The 27,190-nt window shown below is 33.3% G+C and overlaps 1 protein-coding gene across 1 annotated transcript in view; it reads right to left on the reverse strand.

The window, feature by feature from the left end:
* Positions 1-9,298: 9,298 nt before the first annotated feature.
* Positions 9,299-27,190, reverse strand: part of LOC129219128 (fatty acyl-CoA reductase 1-like) — a 40,780-nt gene continuing 22,888 nt past the window's right edge. The window contains exons 8-12 of the mRNA XM_054853448.1: positions 21,228-21,346; positions 19,572-19,844; positions 17,623-17,752; positions 16,449-16,576; positions 9,299-9,491 (exon numbers count right to left, since the gene is read on the reverse strand). Coding sequence (XP_054709423.1) covers positions 9,299-9,491; positions 16,449-16,576; positions 17,623-17,752; positions 19,572-19,844; positions 21,228-21,346 — 843 coding nt within the window. The remainder of the gene's footprint in view (positions 9,492-16,448; positions 16,577-17,622; positions 17,753-19,571; positions 19,845-21,227; positions 21,347-27,190) is intronic.

Below are 27,190 nucleotides of genomic sequence, written 5' to 3' on the forward strand. Positions count from 1 at the left end.
GGCTACAGTTAAAACAAATTAACCTGCAGATATTATTGTTAGGTTGCGTTCGATGAGCGACCGGTAGCTCACCATTAAAATATTGACGACACCGCCAATGAGATAAATAAATACCTTTGTGCTGAATAGTAAAGTCAGACCAAACAACGTAAGTAGAAGCACAAATTTGTAAATTACAGCAGACACGTGTTTCGGCGTTACAGGGAACGCCTTTTTCAATGCAAAAATAATGAGCTTATGGATGAAAAGACATCCGAGCATAAGCTGACGTCACTAGCTTTCACGTGATTAATTACCGGTTGCTATCGGTTTAGCTCGGCGAACGTAAGCTTAGAAGGGCGAGAACTTGGGTTTCGTTCGCATAGTGATCACTATGCGATAACCGATCACTACCGGTCGGTTGAACATAGGGACTCTAGGTTGAACACATGACAGCTAATGACGTCAGTGGTTATTAACCGGTTGTTCCCGTTCACCAACCAATGCTTCATCAAATGCTTTCGATTAATACCCGGTTACTTGCGCAGACATTGGAGTTGTCAGATAAACTTTATGGGAGGGGGGGAACAACTTTGACACTTCAAATTGCAACTCCAAATTGCATATTCGCACAAAATAAACTAAATTCAAATCAATAAACTTTTCCTAGCCAGCACGTTGTCATAGAAACAACTTCTGTGTGTTATTTTCCTGTGACGAATTTTTTCTAAGTTATTTTAATGAAGCGTTAACGCAATACATCATAATTTATGGCTTTTACTGTATTTTGAGCTGAGTTAACCTACTGAAGCATAATATTGATTCAGAAAGGGAATGGGTCCGGGCGTTTCTTCCCCGGAAATCTTTTTAAATTATTTTTCTATAAACACAGATTTAGTCGATTTTTGGTGATGTTTGGGAGAAAAGAGATTCGAGGTCCCTCTCCGGAGTTTTTTCGAAGTTTTAAAAACACGATTGTAAGCCATCTTTGGGAACAAACAATTTTTTGAAATTGAAGTTAAAAAATTTTGAATGATGACTTTTGATGGTGTTGAGAAAATGACTTTAAAGTCTTCTTTTCTAAAATTATTTCAAAAGTGGAGGGCCAAACTCCAAGTTTAGACGCTCTTTAGTGTAGTTTGAGGGAAGGCTCGGGGGATCTCTGGAATATTTTCAAAGTTGAAGCCCAGAAAACGAAAGTTAAGACGATCTTTGGTAGTGGATAGTGGGTGTTTCTCCGGGATTATGTTGGGGATGCTCTCCCGGAAGTTTTTCGACGTTGAAATTCTAAATGCATAATTGTAGGCTATCGTTGCTGACTGTTTTGGTTTTCTATGCAGAAATTTTTGATTTCCAGCCGGATAGCTTATTTGTTTTAAATACGTCTGCGGTTTCAGTAAAAAACACTTTTAACATTTTTGACTAGAGCAACACTTAACACTGATACTTTTGCTCCATTTTTTCACTTTGTTTTAAATATCATGCCCCCTGAATCTCTTAACAAAATTTTATTTAGCTATTTTCCCCTCCACATTCAAACACTTAGAACTTCCGGTGCGATTATTCAATACACAATTTCAAATCTCTTTCTCTTTGTATTTCAGTTTTTTTTTTCTATTTAAAACATATTTCGATCGCTCAGATAAGATAATTTAATGTTACATAATCTCGATGTTCCTAAATAATATGTTTTAAGATTGCATTTCAAAAAAAAAAAAAGAAACGAAATACTTTTTTTTTCAGTTTTATTGTATTTACTCATCCATCTACTTGTTCATTTCAAAGATAGCGAAGTTTTTCTTCCTTTTATCATTACAATGAAATTGGAGGGATAAGTTCTAAGATAGGGAAGGGGTGGAATATCAGTCATAAGAGATGGTCCTCTGCTGTTGCAGGATTTTTGTAGAAACCCACAAAAGTTTCTTGGGGATTTTATGCGTCTTCTAACCTCGACATAATGTATAACCCTGAAGTTTCTGTTCTTCTATATCAATTCACGGAGAAAACAAAAAGATTTCCATTGATCTTCTCAATAAGCTAGAACCACAGCATTTGTACAATCTCATTTTGAATATCCGGTTGAGAACATTTTCTCTCCTTTCGAAGCCTCTGTTTTAGGTTTCGGTTTATTCCTTCACCTGCAAACCCTCAGTAGCTGCATGAGGTTTCCTTCACCATTGCTATGAATGTATTTCCTTGTCTTGCAAGTTGGCCCGTCATTTAGGCCCCCTAGTTTTGAGAATATAATATATTTACATGTAAACGGGCGTGATTCTTGATTTTTTTGGAGGGGGGTATAATATACAGTGACTACATACCCTTTGTCCTCAACCCACCTCCATTCAAAAATGTTCAAAATAAGATGAAGAGTTAAGGTATTCAAAGTTTGAAGCAAAAATAAAAATCAGTCAAAAAATACAAAATTCAACTTTTTATACGGGCCCTAGGTCTCCTAACTAATATTTAGAGAAATAATCTCCATTGAAAACTATTACTGACACAAAAAACTCGACACTTGTGCGACCAAAACGCAAGGAGATATTCTAGTTCAAAGTTTTAAGGGACCATACAGAAGATGCGATTTTAACTTATCGCCCTTTCAGAAGAATAACAGGTCGTCAAAGTAAGAAAAACAAGGTATTTATATTTTTCCATTGTTATTTAAAAAAAATGCAAATGTTATGCCGTGATAAGCAAAAACACACTACAAAACCTCGAACAATTTGAATAATCACACTCTATGCACACATATAATTTTAAACACTTGTTAACCGCTATATTTCCATCCAAAAGGTGTTATTGACAGCGTGTGTAAAGTGGTGTAAGTCGCAAAACGCCGCGTTTCATATCTCGGTGAATTTTGGTCGTACAGTGAAACCTGTGTAAGTTGACCACTTGCGGTGCAGTACTTTGGTGGTCAACTTAGACAGGTGGTCAACTTATAGAGGGTAGTAATGATTTTTTTTTTTTTTTGTCATTTCTTGTCACATGCATTTATTTTTTAACTAATTGGAATATTTTAAACTCACTTTCATTGTTTAATATTGCTTTAAAACAATGAGAAAAAATGTTGTTTAAATATTTTTAGAGAATATTTACCAGAACGACGCGTAAAGTATCATACAAATTTGAAATTTCTGTGAATTGATAAGAAAAAAAAAGCCTCATTGCTTATGAAAAACTACTTACTTGATATTAACAATTCCTAAAAATTCATAACAAGTCAAAAGTGACTCAAATTCTTCATATGATTTTTTTCTTGTACATTTGTAACCATGGTAATCTATTTTTCAACAAAATAATTCCTTACTGAAGTTTGGCTCATTTTCTGGGACTTAACATTAGCCCAATGTTTTTCGATGAAAACATAAATATTGATAGGTTTTTCTAAAATGGTCTGGTTACTTATTTGAGGCATAACTGATGAAACTTTTAGTACAATCTAATGCTTTTGCCTAGTGGTCAACTTACAAAGGGTGTTTTACAATACTCCAAACCAAAGCTGGTGTATATTAGTGGTCAAGATAGAGAGGTGGTCAAGTTACAGAGGTTTTCCTTCATTACATAGGATAGGACTAATTCCGTTCCTGACAAAAGCGGTCAACTTAGACAGGTGGTCAACTTACAAAGGTGGTCAACTTTACAGGTTTTACTGTACTAATTTCAAACCTTTTGTGATGGAATTATTTTTCAATGGAGATTAATTTCCTGCACATAAGTTAGGGGACCTGGAACCCGTATAAAAAGTTAAATTTTGTATTTTTCGACATTTTATTTGTACTTCAAACTTTTGATATCTTAACTCTGCATCTGATTTTGAACATTTTTGCAATTGGAAGTATACATCTACGACTACCGGTTAGGAAAATAAAGGTTTTACAGGTTAAAACAGAACACCCTGTATACTATCTATTTATAACTTTCACAAATTAAATTTCAGTTTAAGGGGGTCCGGGACACATTTTGAAAAAATTTTTATTATGTACTTTAGAGTTTTGAAGTTTTCTGAACTGATTCATCATTTATTTAATAAGCAAAATCATAACATAAATATGAAAAAAAATTATTTTTTTATTTAAATTTAATTAGTTTTTTTCAAAAAAATGGGGTTGCTTTAAATTGCTATAACTCAAAATATTGTTGGTCAATTTTCAATTTTTTTTCAAAAAAGTATGCACAAATATCTAAGCTTTAATTTTTATTCGGCGATTTTAAAAATATTGATTCAATAAAAAATAAAAAATATTTGAAGAAAAATTTCGAAAAATTCGAAGATACTTTTTTTTAAAAAAATCATAATTTTTGCAGTAAACGTTTTTTTCAAATTCGCCGAATAAAAATTAAAGTAAATTGCTTGAAAAAGATATGCTCCAAGTTTCATTACTTTAACTCTATCGGTTCCTGACTTATAAGAGTTTGAATGCAAGAAATCGGGAAAAATTGCATCATGGAGAAAAACGCGTTTAAAGTTTTAAAGTTATGTACACATTCGTTAGATGCATGCAACAAAAATAACTATAACTTTCGTTCTATTTACGGTAGAAACAAGATTCAAACGTCCTCTTAAGCAGAAAAAAACGGAGCAATTTTTCAAATTATAAAAAAAAATTGCAAAATTTGAGGATTTTTGTGTCCCGGACCCCCTTAAAACAAATTAGAAGCAAGAATTTGAACGATTATCACGAGATGCGCATGTCCGCAGCGAATACGTCCACCGAACGCGCGGGTGTATATACCACCTTGCAATAATTTTTACAATCGAAATAAATAATATCAATATTCATCTTAGGATCACCGGACGACGTGCAATTGTGCGGCGAATGTATCCGCGCACGGCGTGCGTCTACATTATCTAGCTCTGCCTACACCTCTATAAAATTTCATACAATTAGGAGACTATTGAAAACTAGCAGTTTGAAAAATCAGGTCATTAGAATAATTAACATAACATTATGCACAATTCCCCTGCATCTTTTGTTATTGTCTAATCTTTTTTTCTTTATGACGCTATACTTATATTTTCTTTTTATCCTTAATTCGTTTATTTTTAAAAAAAATATTACTAAAGTAGTGTACATGCAAAGTTCTACAATGATTATTGATTCAAAATCTTCCTCGATTGCAATCCTCTTTCTAAAATACAGTATTGATTTACGATCCTTATAAAGTTAAAAATAACAAAAGATGCTGGTGAATAGTGCATAATGTTGTATCCGAGTCATTCGACGTTAACTGACCCGATTTTTCAAATTGCCCCAGCTCGATCATGTCCGAATTGGATGAAGTTTCATAGAGGCCGCAGAGATGCCTTTGAAACTAACCTATATAAACTTTCAGCTTCCGAGATCCAAATTCTGAGGATCTGGGATGTCCCAAGATGGCGGATCAGCTTTGTGAGATTAATAACCATGTATTCGTTCGAGTTGCAGAAAAATTTTCACATTGAGAACCAGAAACTTTGGAAGCTTAAAGTACATAAGTTCTAGTATTTGTGAGTGAGCTCATTAGATTTTGTGCTGTACGCATGTAAACTCGTGAAAAAGCGCGCTTTTCTACTGGATTTTTTTTTTTTTTTTTGAGACCGTTAAATTAAGAAAGCCGATTCAATACCATGGTTTTCTGACCATTAGTCTAAAACTACACCACGTCGAGTATGATTACAGCTCTTGCTCAAAGTTATTGACTCGGGTTTTTTAGATATACCTAAAACTTCGATTCTTTTTGTTTCAAATTACCAAGTTTGAGATCGGGTAATTAAAAAAGTTAGATACCATGGGATTCTAACTTGCATCTTAAACTGCACCACACGGACTAACTACAGCTGTGTCTCAAACTTTTTTACAATTGGCGTACAGTTATTGACCTTGAAATTTGACATTTTTTGAAAATCAACTTTAAGACAGTCGTAACTACTAAAACAGAGCAGTGGCGGCTATTCGGGGGAAGTGGGGGGGGGGGGGGGGCGAATGCCCGCACTTTTATTTATTTTTTTTTTTTCAAAGATTGCCTCAACTCTAAGATTTCATTTTCAAATCCTCCTAGGTGAGATTACACGAACATTAAATCAGCAAATATTGTTTAAAACTTCCAATTTTAAAAATTTTCCGGGAGAAAACCATCGAGCTCCTTCCTTTTAAATTCAAAGATTACCTAAATTTACGTTATAAAGATTCCAGTTTGAGGGGGGGGATCAGAAAGAGAATCCCCCTTCATAGCGCAAAACTGCGTCTGTAAAACTCCAACTTGGGGAAAAAAATCCCGAGAACTTTTTCTGAAGTCCCCAAAGGAAGTTCAAGACTTAGTTCTTAGGACCTCCGAATCCTTTCGTTCCTCCTACAGTCAATAAAAGAGAAGTCTGAAATAACGTTTTAAAAGACGTTCAAAACATGTTTAACTTTGCTAAATTTCTAGGACAGAACCCCAAACCGTTTGCTTTAAAACTGCTAAAGATGGCTTTAACTTGCGTCTTTAAGACATCAGTTTAAGATTTTTTTCCAGGTAGAGCCTTCCTTACCCTTACATTATCAAAGACAGTCCAAACTTCTTCATATTTATTGTTATTTATTACAAGAAAATCGCCCATCAAGGTATGACGGGTGAAAATTGCTTCTACATTTGAACGAAGTCATTGCCTGTTAGGGTTAAAATTTCTACTATCAAAATTTCACCAAACTCCAGTAGATAGCGTTCAATGTTGACCACTTTTTCGTTTCTTCATTCCCTTAAAATGACAGTCCTACCAGTAAAACAGTTAAGTTACCAGATCCAGTTCAGCCTCGTCAAAATGAAGTTTTTTCCTGCATGTGAAACATAACCAAAAAATATAAAATTATGCCGTAGAGCGAGTATCATTGTTGATGACGTCAGCTTGACTCGATCATTCGCTATTATATACAGTGGCTCCCAAAAGTGTTTGTACACCTACGACTTTCAATGAAAGAGGCCCCTATGCATTGGTTAGAATTAATATTTCGGAATCTGTATTTAATTATAAGATCTATGATCTATTTTTAACAAAACTACACGAAAATTCTTAATAAAACATTCAAACTTAAATTTTTTAAAAATCAAAAAGTGCCGGAAATTCTCACAAAAGTCTTCATATACTTTGAAAAAATGTCAAAAAATTAGTAAATAATCTAACTTTTTACAAAATTTATTATTTAGTAGAATATTATGCAGTATGAACAGCTTTTAAACGTCTGGGAATAGATTTCATTGCTTCTTTCTTTTTTTATGCAATTTCCGAGTAAGTGTTCAGCCGCACTTCGAGTCTTACTGTTTCTAGTTCGCCTTTCGTTTCAATGGTGTATTTTCGTAATCTAGCCACCAGATATCTCCAAGTATGTTCCATTAAGCTTAAATCTAGCGATTGAGGAGATATTTCCAAGGACAATTTATGAGGCACCAAACGCAAACGTGTACTTCTAATCGTTATTTTGAGAAAAAACAAAGTTGGTTCCGATTGCCAAATTTTGGGCTAATAATTTAAAATTGTTTTTTGAAATATTTAAGTGAACAGTATGATTCATTATTTTATCAAAAAATTCCAAATTTCCAAATCCTGATGCTGTTATGCACCCTCACACAAAAACACCTTCACCGTCCTGATTAACTGATCCAGCTAAGTTCTTAAGATTAAATTCCTCATTTTTTCTTCTATTGACAATTATACAACAATTTATCCCAAAATATTGAACTTATTTTCATCTATAAGTAAGACGTTGTTCCAAAACGTTTTAAGCTTATTTATCATTGATTTTACGACGGAAAGAGTAAGTTTACTGTTTTTCGCACGAACAAGAAAATTTCTTCGGGAAGAGGTCCCCTTTAATCCAGCTAATCAGAGAACTTGGCGAACAATTTTAGGTGAAAATTAAACTTAAAATGTTTCAATCCTGCAGAAACTTTTTCAGCGCTCAAGTGTATTTTTCATAATTTTTTTTACTGGTAAACCTCCGACCACGCTTGTTAACTTAGCCAGTTGACCTTTTCTTACCTTGTTTTCGATCAGATTCTTGTCTTTAAAGCATTTTATCAAGTACTTCACTATAGAATGGTATGAATTAACTAATTTAGAGACATTTCAAACCAATTTATGACTACTGCGAGGGAAAAAAAAAATCAAATTTCGAACCGTGTGTTGTTTTCTATGCATACCTGCCATTTTAACATAAGCAGAATATTAGGGAATAAATAAACAAAAAATTAAAGCCAAATGACTTTACAGTGTCATTACAATGCAAAAGTAATAAAAACCACATGAATTTATTCGAAAATATTTCAATGCACGAAGACTTTTGTGGCGTATTTTTTCTCTGTCTCATCGTTTTTTGACAAATTTCAAAAATAAAATTTGGCAATATTTTGAAAAAACTACTGGGTTTTATTCAGAATGGCATAGGAATGGTGTGAAAAAATTTGTCTTCATATTCGAATTCAGTTTTGCGTTATTTTGGTTTTACTACAAATTTTCAAGGTGTACGAACACTTTTGGGAGCCACTGTATATGAAGATTAGACGTTATGAAACAAAAAAGAAACATTAGGGAGACGACCTTCGAAACTCCTCTACATTCCCCAAACGTTGACAAAACTCGCCAAAACGGCGTTTATAACTAATTCCAAAACATTTACGCGAGAGAACATCAAAAGCCCCCCAACTCACTCAAGATAGATTAAAATAATCTTCAACTTCCTACAAAAAATTTGCCCCCGCACTCATAAGCCCCACTCGCCGCCTCTGACAAAGAGTAAACCTTCTGTTTTTCCAAGTGCTAAACTACGCTGAGTAGTTCATCCTATACTTATTTCCGAGGGACACTCACAGCTTTAGCAGATATCCGGACATAAAGCAAAAAAGTAACGAAAGTAGCAATTTCAATTGACCTTTGCCCTTAAAACCAATAGTGAGCCGTCAAATTATTCATGATAGCATGTACCCAGTATCAAGTAGTATCCATATTTTAAAAATTCACGTGGGTCACTCATTGCTTTTGAAAACTGTCATATACTTAGTATCATATATTCACGACTTTAAACTTTGAGCTCTACAAACAAATGAAATGTATAAGAGAACCATCACTTTTGCTTACTATAGTACTGCACAAACACAATCTTAAATTTTCACGAAAATGGAAGGAATGAACTATCAAAAATGACCAACTTATCAAAAAATGACACTTAAACAATCATTACTCTCATTCACACCATATTTGAAAATTAAATAAGAACTTCAAGAATAAATATATTTATTTAAAAAGAAAATTTCTAAAACAATAAAATTCAAACATGTAGAACTTGTATAAATATAAGTTGATTTAAGCTCTCACAGAGATTCTTCTTCCTAATCCACTTAGCACTGAAATACCACTATATTCAAGAATCGATTTGGAGCTTGGTAATGGAAGCACAAACTTTACGCACAGCCAAAGTTTCCAATGGTGTTTCTTGAATAAATATAAAACTCCTATAGCTGAAGCACATTTTAGAGTCAGCCATAAGTAGTAATACCTAAAAATAAGACCAGATTGATATAGCATAGTTTGAATATTTCGATAGAAGTACTCGAAATTATTTAAACATTTTGTACATGAAAATTAACTTCGTTAACCCTCGACTGTGTACCGTGTGACTCTGAGGTCGCCTCAAGTTTCATTATATTTCCCTAAAGGAGCGTTTCTTTGTTGGCGAATGTGACTTGGTTGTTGGTACTGACAGAAGTTAATATTTCAGACAGTGTCTTAGTTTGAGACCTGAGGTCTGTTTTGAAAACATTAAAAAAAATTGAACAAAACTCCACATTATATGTTTTGAATACATCAGTCTCAAACATTCTGTGAAAAGATTTCTTTTTCTACAGGAAGTAATTTGGGCTTATGAGGGTGTTATGCAGTTTCAACGAAGACAAAAATATGTATCAAAACTGAACAAAAAATACTGGCAATGGTGTTTGCTAATTTGAGAGAAATTAGGAATGAATTTCGTGAATTATGCCGTAAAAAACGGCGATTTGAAAACTTAACTGGTTATGAAATGTGCATTTAAGTTGTAAATAAACTTGATAAGTCCCACATTAGAATCGTTTTCCCTAATAAACATGTATAAAATAGTCTCAAAGCTTTTTCCTTAATCAAAGTAATCGCTTCCTCGAAAATCATTTTAACAGATATGATCTGAAGTGACACTTAAAAGTTCAAATTTATAACTCAAGTCAGAAAACTTAACCTTGTAAGGGAAGTGCTTGCGTAAAACAATTTTGAATGAATCGTGCATGAAAGGAGTAACACAATCCCGAGATTCTTAGCTCAAGAATAAATGGAAAACCTTTTGCAACAGTCGCAAATTAGATTTTTTTTCCTGGCCCGATGCTAGTTCGAAGTTCGAAAGAATTTAGGAAAATGATACTTTTCGATTCTAGACACGACATATTAATCTGTAAACAGATCATTCGGCGGAGGGGGGGGGGGGGGGACAGCTTTCTTCGTAGTTCTGCGGATACTTACCAGTAAATCAGATGAAGCTTGAGATCAGTTGTCTCATTTTTGGTGAATCTTTTATTACAGTTAGATTTACTTAATTCAAAGCTCATTTAAAAACACAGAAGTAGTATTCGAAGAAAAAATAGGCAAACATTTATTTTTGTTAGAAATAGTTTTGATGCACCTGTTTTGGTTTTAGTGTCCATTTTCAGTTTGAAATTGGCGCAAATTTAAAAAATATGCGAGCCGTTGAGAGCAAAAATGGTGTAAATCAAAAACAAGATTGAGTAATTGAATGACTTTGTGGACACTTTTGCAAATTACTACTGTCGCTCCGTATTTTGATTCTGTCTATTGGTCTACGACAGAATGGGCAATAGTTGATAGACTTGCATCACTTCGTATGAAGTAGAAGGATAAAACAAATTTCTTGATAGTGAAAATACAAATTATCAACTTACACTACTTTTGCTCTCAATGCATATATGGGTCTCCAAAATCCTAACAATATTATGTCCGAGTAGCATAACACAAAATTTGTTTAAATCAGAAAGTCTTCCTTTTTTAATAGTTAGAAATAACTTATCTGATGTTATTCTACTCTTATTAAAACAACTCATTTAGTTTTTTCTACAAAAACTTTTAAATAATCAGAAAATCACACTTTTGGCATGTCCCCATCCGTTTTTCAATTTTCTTAAATTATTTTAAATATTTTATATCAACATTCCACAAATTCAATTTGTAGTACAAAATTAAGCATACGTAAAAGGTGTAAAAGAACATTCCTTCAAATAAATTAAGTTATTTAAATCATCAAGGTACATCGTTTTAAACTTTGTCCCCAGGTTTCATGTCATTCTCCTATCCTAGGAATGAGTTCAATTATTACAGATTAAAAAAAGGAATTTTTGATTTGCTGTGTTACAACACTGTTTATTATCACCATTTTGTTAGATTCCTTGAGTATTAAGCTCATATGATTTATCTGCTGTTCTTCTTACTAAAACTTTCAAGTTCAAAAATGGGGTATGTAACACTTTTGCTGCCATTCTCCTGGACAAAATTTGTGTTAAATAAAAGAAAGATAATTCTACTCAGAGTGCGTAGTTGAATTAAGAGTTTAGGAACGAAAACTAACATTAGTTACCTTAATTATAATTCTGGGCTTACGAAAGAGGCAAATGTCATACTCCTGTTCTAAAAATCACTCTACTTGCATTATTTCTCAAGCACCGGTAATGCATCTCGTAGAATAAAAGGATTTATTTCTAATTCATTAGTTGGAAAATAAGATTGAATGAAAAAAAATAAAGTTAAATTTGGCAAACGGTTAAATAAAAAATGTATCAGGGGAATAGTTCTATTTAATTTTTTTTTTGTTCAGACGAATCGTTCCAAAAGATTTATTGGTTAGACATTTGTTTATCTAAATGTTGCTCGGATAGGTTAGTGAAGTAGCTTTGAATTTCGCAGTTGCTTTAAATTAAAAATAGATGTTATTAATGTTGCCGATTCCCTCTTTGTTTCATGTTTGCATCTCCTGAACCATAAAACATTTTGCAGGTAATGAGAAGGCAAATTTGTTTTTGCAAATGTTATCATAGCTAACTTAAGGTTTTAATGTAGCAATAGTTTTTTTTTCGTTGAAATAAATGACCATTATTCGAAGTGTAAGCTATTTAGAATGAATAATATGGGAAAACCTATGTGGGACTTGTTCTCCAAGAAATTGGGGGTGTCCGTTAAGGGAGGCTTTACATAAATTTTGTTTTATCATTTAATAACTGTACTTTGCTTTAGGCTTCAGTTATTTTAGTTACATCCCATAAATGCATTTTGTAACTCTCCTGGTGCTGCTTGTCAGTCTCTTGCTGTATGAGAATTTGACTCCCTCTTTTGAGGGTGTAACATAGTTAAAGCGAGTTTCCTGTATTATTCTCTTTATAGGTTCCTAACAAAGAGAAAGCACAATTTCAGATTTTTCCAGCATTTTTTTTTTATATGTGATTGGAAAAAGTCAGATTTTTGGAGCATCATCTATAGGGTAAAAGCTCCAGTCGGCCATTAAAGAGATCAGTTGTTGAGTTTTGTTAACCTATCAATACAACAACAAAAACAATGTAAACCCTTTAGGCTGTACCTTTCTGATGATTCACTAACTTGTTTCTGGAATAAAAACATTTATTTTCAAAACCAAGCTATTGTTAATACGAGAAAATGCTCCAGTAGTCGACCATAGAAATCCAGTGCTCGGCCATGCACGAGCCAGAAGTCGGCAGTTTCATTTTTGTTACTCTTATAAGGTGTAAGTGAATAAATTGGAACAAAATTGAATGCGAAACTTACAACACAGCATTGTACTTGAAAAATTAATTATTCCAGTAATTACGAAAGAATTTTCATTCTTGATGTCTTCCTAAAGTTTCTTTATATTATCTAAACTGCAATCAGCTTGAATATGTATTTCATGCATTTTTTTTTATTATTTATCTTCTACATCAGCGGTTCTCAACCTATGGGGGGGGGGGGTGTCAAAAAATATCAAGGCGACGTGAGGGGGGCGTTAGGGTATATCAAAATAAAATCAACCCTCTCATTAATGTTGTGAAAGTGACTAATGTGTACGCCAATCTCACTTGGATCCTAAATTACCTCAAAAAATTGTATTTACTCTTCATCTTGGATTTAATATGTTCTAGTCATAAGCTGTTCAAAATACAGTTTTAAACAGCTGAGTTAAATTTTGTGTGTGAAACTACCTAGAGTTTTCCTTATTTACTTGTTTTCAGCTATCCATATCAGCTCCAGTTTCCAATTAGATTGCTTTTATTAAGCACGTACGGAGGAAGGGGTGACCTCATGTCTGTCTTTAAAGGGGCTGCAGAGCCTGAAAGTTTTAGAACTCCTGTTCTTCGTCATTGACTAAAATGATATATGCTGCGAAAGAAGAAATTTGATGAATGGAAAAGACCCGGGTTAAGCAAAATTCTTTTTTTAGGGAAAGGCATTTTGAAAACTTCTAAAACATGAGAATTTTGACTCGTCTCTCCCCGGCACAAAAAGATTTCAGCGTTAACTGTTTATGTTAACATTAAGACTGAACGAAAGGGTTGATAGAATTCATGACCGATAAGGAGCGAATTATTGATCGACATGATTGACATTTGACTAGCCTATGTTTATTAGAACGAAACTTTAACATGCGGAACACAACATTAAAATTGAAGCAGTGAGAAGCAAAGGGATGTAAGTGGCAATATTAAAAATTTCAGGATAACCAGTACAAATGGTAGGGAACCTCTCCTCTACCTTGGGGACAAAGATAGCACAAATAGCCCTGGTAAGTGCTGCTGTACAGCATGGTTTAGAAAAACTTCAATGAAAGCCTACCTAAGACTATCTTTCTACGCAGTTTACTCGAAACATGAAAATGTCCATTTACATCCCTTTGCTTCTTGCTGCTTCAATTGCAGTTTTGGAAACAATTTCACCTCGAAACAATAAAAAGTAAAAATCCTTTTACTTAAAAGATTAGCAATCAAAGTCACGTCTAAAGCAAAATGTATCATAAAAAACAATGGTACTTCGTTGTGAACGAACTGCAGTAAAATGAATTATGTAGGCTCGTCCGTATTTTCAAAGTTTTCCGTCGGGGGGAGGGGAGGCAAAGGGTATGAATTCTGTTCATTTGAAAGGAAAAATACACCAAAAGACAAGCAAAAATGCATAATTGCATTATGTTGTGAAAATCCAGAGGGGTCAATTGCCCCCCTCCCCATTGATTGGACGGGCCTGTATTTAGGTAAATTGAAACCGAGACATTTGGGGTGTCATGAAGATCAACATCCTTCAAGAATATTAGTAAACGGTGAATAAACTAAAATGGAATTAGTAGCACGTAATGCAATTTTGAAGCTAAGTCAGCATTATTTTAAGCAAGAAATAAATTTTGATTTCCTAGAGAAGAAAACCCAAGAAAATAAATATTTGGTTATGGAAGCAGTAATAAAAAGTGTTACCAACATTTGAAATAATTAGCCTTAGTAAAATCAAACCATAAACGTAAGATGGTTTGATAAAGATAAATCACCATTTGGTAATGACATGTTAACAAAACATTTTTTCTAAATGCAATGGACTAAATTTACAACACCAGTTTCCAAGAATTCTAAGTTTAAATCAACATTAGAGGTAATAAAATGACGAAATAACCCCCTTTTGTCAAAAAAAAAGTTTCGGTAGGTTGTTAAGCTAGCTAAGGAAGAACCATTACCGCTTCATCCTCAAATTACTCCAACATTATCTGCACTATGTCAATAAAAAGTCACTTTCTATTTGTTCTTGCAAATTCAGCAGAATTTTAATTTGTATCAACTTCCCAACATTAGACCTACGTAAATCGTTATGATTTTCATTCGTGTATGTTTCACAAATACATAATCACCAGTTTCGGCAGTTTTTGTAGCTGAACTATCAATTCCTACTAAGTCATCATAGTTGTCTTGTATTCACTAATACAAATATTTAATCAGAGTTGCTTTTGATTTTAAAATCCTCATTATAGGGGGTCCCACTTACCCCTTATAGCAAAAATGTACGGAAGTGGGACCCCCTCCTCTTAAACACTTATTGTTCTTTTTTCCACGAGAAGGCTCGTGATTCCTCCTTCGTCACGTGGTATCCGATGATTCTATTTCGCTGTTTTTGGCAGAAGTTATATTCGGATCATAGCATTTTGTTGTAAAAGCAGCAGTTTTAAAATGTAAGAATAACGAAAATAGCAACAGACAAGTGAAGCAAGTGATGTAAAGGACACTAAGACTTTTTTGCACATTAAGATGCACGCTCAAGTTAAGGTTGTCTGGTGTCTCATTTAGAAGCGCGCGGATATGTTTACCTATCACCCCCGCGTAAAATAGAACTCGGCGTTAGAAGGGGCGGAGCCAAGTACCTTCTCGTGAAAAACTGACAGTACTAATATCTTATAAAAAAGTTCTTGTTGTATGAACTTTAAGTTTAACTATATGGGAAAGATTAATTATAAAAAAATAATAAAAACTAACCTGGAAACACGTCTTTAAAAAATGTAGCTTGAACTAACAAAAAAAAAATCGAATTTTTTTGACAAATACTATGACCTAGAAAAAAAATTCCACGAAACCCAAGTACGTGAAAAACCAATCACTGATGAAATTAAACATTTATCAGTGCAAAAAAGTATGAAAACTTAATCCATATTTCAGTTTTAGGGATATGACTCACTTATCCCAACCAAACCTGCTAGTATATTGACCAGTGCACCTTTGGCTGTCAAACTTTTGGTAAAAAGTAAAAATTAACGTCCCGTTACTTATTTTTGATTACTTGTATTTGCATCATTTTGAATATACATAATTCAAAGTTCAACTATTTTGCTTTATTTTCCTTATTTTTCAGCTTATGGGGAAGTCTTAAATCAATGGTTAGTATTAAATTTTAAGCTTAAAAACCTTGATTGTTGGTGAGGGCATTCGGTATTTTCAACCTAAAGGAAGAGAGGGAGGCACACAATCGAGTGTGCTTCTTCGGAATTTTATAAAATTACAGAAATGTATTATTGATTTAAATGAATAAAAAACGCATTTAACGTCTTAAATTCAGAGTCGAGATTCAAGCTTCGTGTCATTAAAATACAAAAATGTTAATTGTTTTTTATAGATTAATTTATATCTAAAAGAAGTTCTATCCTTCCTTGCAACTAGTGATATTTTTTCCATTAAAACTTCTGTTTTTCTAGACTGCTGGATTGAGTTTTTTTTTTTGCTACAACTAAAATCAATAGAGCCCAATGGCACGTGTAATGATCTCCCCTCATAGTTTCGGAAAAATCTTTCTGTAACATAAAGCACAAAAAAGGAAAAGTTTTGATTACCTAGTCATTTATGGTTTATGTTCATACGTTACATTTTCACACTTTTTAAAATCATTAATGAACAAATTTTCTTACCTCATCATTTTTCGTCGAGAACTTTCCAGTGTGCTATCGCTTTCCTTCAAATAATAACGTCTTACTCCTAGTACGTAATTCTTCATGTATTCTTCCCAATCCAGTTTGTTTTGATCAATTGGAAATATCTGAAATGCAATCAGAACCGTTAAGTGCTCTTGTTCGTTGAACATATTTATGTAATTGATCATATCCATCAAGGTTTCGGCTTCTAAAGCTTTTATAACTGTATATTCAAAAAGATACATAAAATTGCAAGTCATTAAGCAGTGAATTTTGAGACATAAAATATCGGAATTTTTGGTTGAAGGAGTAGGAGGCTTTAAAATTCCAGTAGTAGGTCATTTTCAATCCTACCCCCAACACTTTAGAGTTTTTTTTTCTTTTTCAGGAGTTCAACTGTGCTGTGGGAAAAATTAGTCAGTTTTTATGGAATGTAGGTTTACCATAAATAAACTTTTTATTGATTTATTCAATTTGTACACATTGTTTGCATTTAGATATCTTTCACATTTGCACCAGAAATTAAAAACATGACATTCAAAGTATAGGTTAGGTCCAAAACTTATAAACTATTTCAATCTAAATAAAACTTTATTAGGAGGTTTTTGAAGATTGAGGTAAATAAAGGTTACATTGACAATTTAACTGTTCGACTTCTTCCCAAAATTTTTCTGTCGGAAAAATTAGGAGTATTTAAGAATCCGCACGTTTTCTACAAAAATTTTCAAGAATTTAAATGCTAAAAAAATTCCTCATGGACATTTTTGGACAATATTTTCAGGGATTGCGAGGAAATTACCATGAAACTTACGAATTATTTTGTGTCGTATGTGAATTTTTAATTTCAGTTTATTAAATGAGAAATATATATTTTATTCCAATGCTAATTAGTTGTGAAATTTAGTAAAATTAAACTAATCAAGTTTTAAACTATGTTAGTGTGATGTTACTCAAACCAGCTCCATGGTAGTGGGGGTAAACAATATGAAAAACCATGAGCATAAATTTTTTCTCATGTAGCACACACGCGTCATCGCTCGAGACCGATACATTTTCTTACATATTTGATAATTTTATATTGTGTTTACTTAGATCTCGATACATGGATTTTGAAAGCAGAAAAACAACGTATTCATGTACTGCAAATCTGTTACGTGAAAGAGCAATTTACCTCGGCGTCTGCAGGCTCCATATCTTCCACCAGTTTTCTCATATTTCTTGTAAGGAAAAAGAACTTGCGATTTGTGTAGTATTGCAGGTGGTTCATAACACCGTGGATGCGATGGTACATGTTAACGAACCTGCAAGAAATTAAAAATATTGGACTAAAATTAACACTTTAAAGGAAAAAATCATATCGCAATGTTAGAAATGAGATGCGAGTCACTTAGTTTCGAAAAGTTCAAGGTTTTGTTAAATCTGCAAAAAATCTAGACTGTAAATTTCGACTTAAAAAACTGAACTTAAACACCGGTATTTTTTTCATTCCGCGTTATCTTATCAGAAATTAACTAATTATTTGTTCTAAAGTAACCTGAAATGGCGTACATTCAAAACTTAATTTACTCATTTCGTCTATATAAAAAGTATATTTAACTGTACGTTTATGCTTTGATTAATTTTATAGTGCTTTGATACGCCAACTATAATGTATTTAAAAACCAACGTGGCTCTGAAGAGCCATGAAGCTCATTGAACTGGTAATAATTGCTGAAAGGAAGAGATTGACGAGAGGCAACTGTGTTACGTTGATCACCCAAATAATTAACTTCTAATCAAACAGAATATGAAAACAGATGCAGACCGGGATAATTCGGGATGGAAAGAAATCGCATAAAGCTTTATGTAGTGGTCACACTAACTGCCCATACTACTGTACAATGTGAATTTTGTACTTAAATATCCAAATCTGTCCAAATCTGGGGCGCAATCATCAGACTATATCCAGCCCCAGAAAAAAATCATGACATTTATGCAAATGAGTTGATTGCAAACTTTTCCTTTTGCTTTGGAGTTATACATCGATGAAAAAATCTTTGGTGCTACTTGTCTAGATAGTAATGGGTTTTTTTTAAGTGAGTGGCATTTACCCTACTTTCTTCAATGTATAATAAAATTAAGAGTCACTTTTATATCCATATTTCAATTTTCAACATTGGAACATTCAATTATATACTTAAGTGTATTAAAAAGGTAATTAAGAGATAATTTGAGAAAGTATAGACAACACTTTGTTTTCAACCACTTTTTCTGCCTCACGAAGATATATATTTTAATTAGCACGAAAAGAACAAAATATATCTAATTGTTTTTTCAAAAACGGGTAGACTGTTGGTAGTGAGAGATACCAACAACTGTCAAACTTTTAAATTCAAGTTTTCGTGCGATTTTTTTTTTACGTAATTCGTATTGCTCATACAATTGCTGCGTATTATTTAAACGTATTAGAATGGGTGTCAATGTTGTGAAAACTTTTAAAGTGTTTGTGAAACGTTTAAACGTAACATATGCTTACTATATATAGCTTTTGGAAGTGAATGACGTACTTCGTTTTATGGACGATTTGTATAATCATTAAAAATTTTTGAACGACAAATGCACACTCGAATAAAAATAATGTTTGCTCTCGGTTATACATTTCTTTATTACTAATTTTATAAAAATTTAAAACATTTATTCTAAACCATAATAACAAACAGATAAAATAGAGACAGAATATTCTTAATTATAAATTTATAATTTTAACACTTTTCTACTGTTGCATCATTTTCAACAGAGAATATATATACTTTTGTAAAACGAGCCATTTTCCCTTGAAATGCTTTGAGCTTCACATCAGCATTCAATGAAGTTTAAAGTGGCCTAATTTAGGGAATTATGAGTTGCTCTATTGAATTTCATCTTTTAAACAGTTCGTTCAACAATCCTACAAACTTCGGAGGCATCAGTAAAATCTGATTCAATTTTCTTTTGATAATTTCCTAACAACATTTGATAGGTTGAAACATAACACTTTTGCAATTCGAAAGAAAATCAGGAAAATCGTACTCATAGCTCTGAAACATGCATATTTAATAAATGAAACATTTACATACTCATTTTTAGGAAAGATAAAATTACCTGGGCTTCTTTCTAAAGATGAATGCAATGCTATCCGTGATGTATGCGGGAATATAATGGTGGAAAATTTGACATATTTTATAATGTACATAACATGATGTAACTGTACCACCCGGCTTACTCCAAACTTCAGAACTTGGGTATTTTATCAGATACGGTAGACACAGGCTCACAACCTTCATCCACGATATTATGTTACTATTTGGACAAGTGCAGTTAACTATAGGAACTTTGGAAGGGCATTCTAACTTCACCTCGGAATCGGGAAGCTTGCTGAAAGTAAATGTTTAAAACTTTAGAAGTCTGAAAACATGAAAAAAAAAATCATTAACCATTTCAAAATCAATCGCTTAGTGTAATGAAAATACAGTAGATGTTGCAACAGATTCACCGCGTTCTAAAAGGAAAATACGGATTCCATATCACTTTCCATTCATTAGGATTCCATAAATTCATAATTATTGCAGGTTTTATCGTCACACGAATATAAACTGTAACCGTATTACACAGCAAGTAGTACTAATTGCTTAGATAATGTTTATAACTGTTTTTACAACACAATTCATTACAAGGAAAGGGATGGTGGAAAAGGTGAACGGATCTCAATGCCAAAGTCAACAGCTAAGTAAAACCAATTTGAGAATAAGCAATAAACACCGGAAGATTTATCGCATTTGATGCAGGAACCATGATTTAGACCACATAGAAATTCTTGAATGCAATCGCAGGTTCTTACAAGAAAACGTGACCTAGACTTGACAGATTTAAGTATCATCGAACACGAAACTACGCTATAGTTCGACAAGAAACGGGGCTGACACTTGAGATCAGTTAATTAAACCTTCTGTAACTTATAATACAAAATTGGAAAAAAAAAACGTGCCGGGAACCATCGTGTTGAGCCACATGCCTCAAAAATATGCCATTGCTATATCAATTAATCTAACTCATTCGGAGGTTATTAAACAGATAAACCTAAAGCGCCTACAAATTGCCATGTAAGAACTTAGTACTACATACTGTATTCATACGGATATCCATGAATTATCACGCTTCAGTTACCTAACGTTAGAACTAACAGTTTTCCCACGTTCACAGTGAAATTAGCTAACTCTAAGACCTTATATCGCTGAATTATGTTTTGAAGATACTCTCCAACAATACATTACAAGCATCAGATGATATACTATGCTTACTTTTCAAAGGGAATCTAGTGATATACTGGTGACCTTTAACCGCATTTTATTTTTTTTTAACTTAAGTGGTCAAAATTCGAAATTTACGTACTCCACTAGTTAAAAAAAGAAATCAGTTATCATCAAGTCTATTAGCAACTATTAATGAGTTTTGTATTCGACTTTTGTTGAAATATTTTTAACTGTTCGATATTGAATGACAATTATATAGTGGTTTTAAACTGGTTTAAAAAACATTCACTAAAACGTTATATGGGCACAGACATCTGAAACGTTAAAATGACTTAATACGGTAACAATAAGTACTTCAGCATTTTCCTACAAATTTCATTTTCTTCATTTAAAAGGAACAAATTTCAAATTTTTGCAAATTTCAAAGCAAACGTAAAAGAACCCTAAAGTATCCGAGGAATTGCTAGTTCAGAAATATTGTTTTAACTTATAAGAATTCTAACTTCACCTTTTAACAGCAATGTAATGTGCTGCTACAATCAGCGTATTAGCCACGGTGTCTACAGGAACCCAGTCAGCATTGACATTCTTACGTACAAGCAGTGTACGCACCACACCTTTCCCGCACTAAAAAAAAAAAAAGAAAAATTCATTTCAACATTCTTAATAGAAGTTGTAGACACTTCTATTGAAGTCTTACTTAAAATATATTTCAGATTTATAGATCAGTAACACTGGTATGTCTTAAATGAATATTGAGTTCAATATTCTTGTATGTGATTACACAAGAGCATTTTGCGTTTCGGAACAAATGTAAGAGTTAAATTCAATTCTTAAACCTAGTAAATTTTTGTTGTACCTTCATATTCCGAATCAGACGAATATGAAATGTATATAAAAAAAGGTTTGATTAATAAAACATATCCCTCTTTGGCGAAAACTGTTATGGTCACTTAATCCTTAATCCGTCAGTTTAGATTGTAATCTTACGCGCAAACTTCAAGCTACGTTTGAATTAGAACCACTTCTTTTGATGACTTAAATTTGTGCTCTCCAGTATAAAAGAGCTTATACTTGAGACACTCAACTTAAAATTTGCGATTTTTGTTCGACGAATAATACTTGAAAGTTAAGAAATTTTCAAGCAGAAAATCTTTAACAATTCAGCTCTGTATGGAAAACAAATAATAAATAAAGGAAAGTCTTGAAATATGGGGTCACAGCAATGCATACTAAATGTGACTTAAACAGAACTCAAAGATTGACCCTCAAATGTGCAATGAGATGCAAAGACGAAATTTCTCGCAAGGACAAATAGCGAAGGTGAATATATCTTCATCAGTGGCTGAACTTATGACGTCTGCTATTTTCATATGCACGTGAAGAAACTTGTTTCTCTTCCCGAAGTTTATTTCCGAATCACGATTCATCCTTAAAGTCATAAATGCTGTATGGTTCTTTAGCACATTCATTTCAAGATTTTAGAAGCCAGAGAATTTGAGAATTCGAAATAATTTCTTAAATTAGATATAGATTTGTTAGAATTATAATATGTTCTAAATTACACTAAAATTTGCTGTTATTTTTGCGTTATATATACTTTCGGCTACAGTGTTCTATTAATTTTTACCTCACTTCCTGTAAGCGAAAACGGGAAGATTTATGTTTACGACCCCGATTAAATAGGAAAGTTTTTTTTCAACAAGTCAGAACACTTTCTTCTACGCAGTTATATCTACCTTAAAGCAGCAACAAACAACGTATTCAGATTTTCACCAAATTTAGATTATGATAGATATCTGTCCACTTAGTAAACCTTTTAGTGCAAAAACCAATCTTATGCAACCACATTTATACCATACAACCAAGTCTTATAACTTTAGTTTTTCCAGCAATCAGTCTTTAGAGCTGAAACAGCCAGTTTCAATTGTAATTCAAATATGGTTAAAATAATTTGAAATTCTATGTACATTCTTAATGTACATAGAAATAAGCATGAGACACTGTCTTGAAGTGTTAAAAACTTCGCTCGGCTGTCAGAACCAGAAAACTTGACATTTTTCTCAACACTTGGTTTTAACATTGGTTTCTTCTTGATCCACGGAACAGATAAAATTTGAGATTTATTTCAAATGAAATATGTAAGTTTAGAAACCTGTAAAGTTTGTCAAGCATGATCTTCAAAGCCTAGAACAAAGAGTTGGAAGAAAATAAAACTAAGATGCATTCACTGATCATGTATTGTATAGCAACACATGATTTCCATTTTAAAATGTATTTTGATGATTCCGCGTGCAATAATTTTAGAGAACGAAATTAAGAGCAATAGATCTCGGGTCCAAAAAACGAAAAATTAAAATAAAAAACTAAAACAACTAATGTAATTATCAATCTAATTCAAAAGTGTTTTAAAACCAAGAATTTTCCTCAAACATTCTTCAAAGAGATATTACTACTATTTCGGCGGTTCATAATAGTTACAATTTCAGATTGAAATCCTAATGATTTTCAGTATTATAAGAGCTTTTGAAACAATATTTTTAACCTTACTAGGGGAAGAAACGTTTCATTAGAGGCCTAATTAATAGTTTTTGGAGAAAAAGCAAAAATTTTAATAGCGATATTTAATCCACTGAATTACAAATATCTTAAAATTCATGAAACTATTAAAATCACAACCAGCTCCTTTATTTTCAGCAGAGCAATATCAAATAAGTTTTGGTACTGTTTTATTTGTTTCGACCAAAAATTTGAAATAAAAAAATCCTGGTCTGCTGTTTAGATCTTGTCGAACTCTTTTAAAGGAAAAATTCCAATTCTTACAAAATTCCAACGTAAAAATTTTGCGCATTAACAGATAAATGCCAGAAAAGTAGAAGCGCTTTCGTCTATTTAATCAAACCTGCTTTCTTGTATACGAAAATAGATTCCCTAACCTACTTCTATCAATTGACTTAGGCTGAAAGTTACTTCAAATATAGTTTGAACAAGATTATTTCTAACGTTTCAATAAAATCCAACTGGAATGGATTTTTATTAAGCATCTACCCTCCCCCAATAACTTTAAGCGTACAAACTATTGTAGAGCCAACTTATAACAATTGTTTCTCTCAGCGTAAGATTTCGTATCAGAAAAAACAAAAATTATTTTCATACAATGCTTTACAAAGGAACTCAATTTTAATCAGATATGTAAAATTAAATTATTTTTCCCTGAAGACTAATTATGTATTTTGTTTTATAAAAAATATTCTTTATAAAAACTTTTACAGCAGTAGCCAGAAACAAAAAAGAATAGTAATTTTAAATTACTGTGAAAAATTGTTTCTGTAATTATTTACATTTAATAGTTTGCAGTGTATAGTGCAGCTCTGATTAGTTGAGCTGCGACCTTTACTATGTTTACATGTTTTAGGGAAGTTTAGTGAAAAATAGACGTTATTGGCTCGTATTTCAGTTGGAATATTTTTGAAAAACTACCAAGAAAGTTTCTCAACTTAACTTAGCGCCAATTACCCCTCCTTATCTTCTGAAACACAGGTAAACATTGTCCGAGTCGGAGCTCAACTTCTCAGAGCCTCACAATACTATTGCGTGAGAAGTCGAGCACTTTGAATTCGCATCTCATTGGTTAAGTCTACAGGAAACTACACTGGCCCCAAAAAGTTAAGGTACAACATGTTTTTCGAAGCTCACCATTAAAAAAATGGCAGTAACAATAAAATACATAGTTTGCATGAATGATAACGATCTTGAAAACCATTTATGAAAAACCATAGCTTCCACTTTTATAGAAAAGAACATAACTTTATGTGTGAGAAAAAAATATGCAAATATCAAGCTTGCGTACTTGTGTGTAAGTTGTGATGATTTTCAACTGTTGTTGGCAGCTTTGGTAAAAATAGTCAAAAGAGTTTTGAAAATGTCTCAGAGACGTCGTTTGCCCGATTGGTTTAGGTGGTTGGCTGGTGGACGGATGGAAAAGTCTCAGGCTGAAGCTGCTAGACGTCTCGATGTGTCTCGTAGTGCTGTTCAGCGACTATATGATCAATACCAATCATAAGATTCCGTGTCCAGAGAGCTGTTCCAGTCCGACCACGAGCTACAACACCTGTAGAAGACAGTTTTCTAGTTCTTTCAGCAAGAAAAACCACTACTGTGCCGCAGCTCGTTGCAGACCATTTTGTGGCATCAGAAGGAATCTCTGCTACTACGGTGCAAAATCGTCTTCACAATGCAGGTCTATGCAATACGACCAGTTGTGTGTGTTCCGCTCAACGGATTAAGGCGAAGGATCCGCTTATACTGGGCAAGCGAACACGTTTCCTGGACCCAGCAGCAATGGACTTCTATGCTGTTTACAGACGAGTCCAGATTTACATTCAGGGGGTCTACTGATCTGGGAGGAACAGCGCACTAGATACAATCAATCCAACACTGTTGAAAGGCACAGTTATAGAGATGGTGGAATCATGGTTTGGGCAGGGATCTCACTCGGTGGTCACACTGACCTGCATGTGTTCCATGGAGGAACTGACTGCTCTGTGATATCCGGATGAGATCCTTGAGTCATGTCCACCCATATGCTGGTGCTATTGGTAATTACTTCATTCTGACGGCTTGGAATGCACGACCTCACCGAGGTCGGATTGTTGAGTACCTTGAGGACCACGGTTTGGAAAGAATAGGAAAATGGCCAGCTCAATCTCCAAACCTGAATCCGATAGAACATCTTTGGGACTATCTTGACAACCGGTTGCTGCTTTAAATCCCCCTCCAAGGTCGTTACACGAGCTGGAACAAGGCTTACTCTGTCTGGTCTTCGCTTCCTATTCCGGTGTCCGACAACTTAATAAACAGCATGGAAAATCGACGCCACCAATGCATCTAAGTTGGGAGGGGGGGGGGGGACACATTCCTTATTAGAACCCATTTTGGTATTGTTTTTATGGCATTTTACTGTACAACACTGTTATGTTCTGTTTTCTTCAAGAATGGACTTTTCCGCAAAGATTGCTTTTGTTCTTATAGTTTTTGCAATACACTTATACAAATTTCTATGACGCATTCAATAAAAAACTAATACACATATCCTGCAAATGTTTTGTTTCTACATTCATTCATTTACAAATTAGACTCAAAAAACCGGTTGTACCTTAACTTTGAGGCGAGTGTATATTATGATAAACTTTGTTTGTTGAAATAAAAAACAAATACATCCAGAAATCTGTTTTTGGTTGGATGTTTCGGTGTCATAAAACAATGTCTATTTTTTTCCTCACAAATTAACTTTTTTCCCGTACGTTTAATTGTTAAAACATTTCAAACAGTTAAGAAAAAAACTAGTTAAAATACCCAAGTTGGGAAGAAAAGAAATATCACATGACCTACATCAAGCTATTTCCAATAAAAATCTATTGACAGTAAACTGTTTCACCAGCATTTATACATGACTAATTTCTCCCTGGGCGCTAATGGTAGATTTCTTTAAATTGCAAAAATTATTCAAATCAAACATTGAAATAAAAACGAAACGTTTTAACCCAGGAATTGCAAGCGGAAAATATTTTGTTTGAATCAAACTTTTGCCGCGAAAGTTATTAGGGGGAAGTGGAACAGATCAACCATACACGTTTCCACATCTTGTAATTACATTAAAAAAAAGAATTTATTGAATTAATTTGATTTTATGATGTTTTTACGATACAGCTTTCAATAAGGATTGTTTTCTTTTTTAAAACTCTTATGGGAAGTAGATTGAAGAGAAATCATTTTAAAATTCTTTTCTTTTAAATTAAAAACACTCGTTACAATAACTACAAGCAATTGTGGCCTAAAAGCTTAGAGTATGGAAAATGCGATAATTTTGAAAACAGGCCAAAGAAAGGAGAGTTAGTCATTTCGTGGATCACTCATGCTTGCGTGTGGTTCTGAAGATTTTTTTTTTGTTTGCATTAATCCCAACGCAAAATAGCAAGTTCTTTACGGACGGGAATAAAAACTGAATTAAACGTCAAATGCGCATGGAAATTATTGAAAAACGGTAAGTTTGTCTTTTGCCCAGAAGATCGGTATTTAATTCCGGAAGTCGTCAAAATCTGAAAAGTTCGCAGGTATACGTGATCCATTGGCGAAGTTTTAGCGACGTAGTTTTTACATTATTCAAATTAAAGGAGGCTTAAAAACATTTGAAAATTTCATGAAGAGGTTTAAACAAGAAAACTTCAGTTTATTAATTTACTAGCTGTACCCGACGCGCGTTGCTACGCCAACAAAAAAATACATCATTGTACTGATTTTCATGACAATCGGTTGAACGAGGCAGAATTTGCTACTCTGCAGTGCCACCTGGTGGCGAGTGGCTTCAATGAGCATATTATGCACCTTCTCCGTGGAAAAATACACATATATAGCAATTTTCATAATAATCGATGCAGGTATCAAGTGAAGCCGTGACTATACTCAAATTTT

The sequence above is a fragment of the Uloborus diversus genome, chromosome 3, assembly GCF_026930045.1.
Source record: "Uloborus diversus isolate 005 chromosome 3, Udiv.v.3.1, whole genome shotgun sequence".
Classification (NCBI taxonomy): domain Eukaryota; kingdom Metazoa; phylum Arthropoda; class Arachnida; order Araneae; family Uloboridae; genus Uloborus; species Uloborus diversus.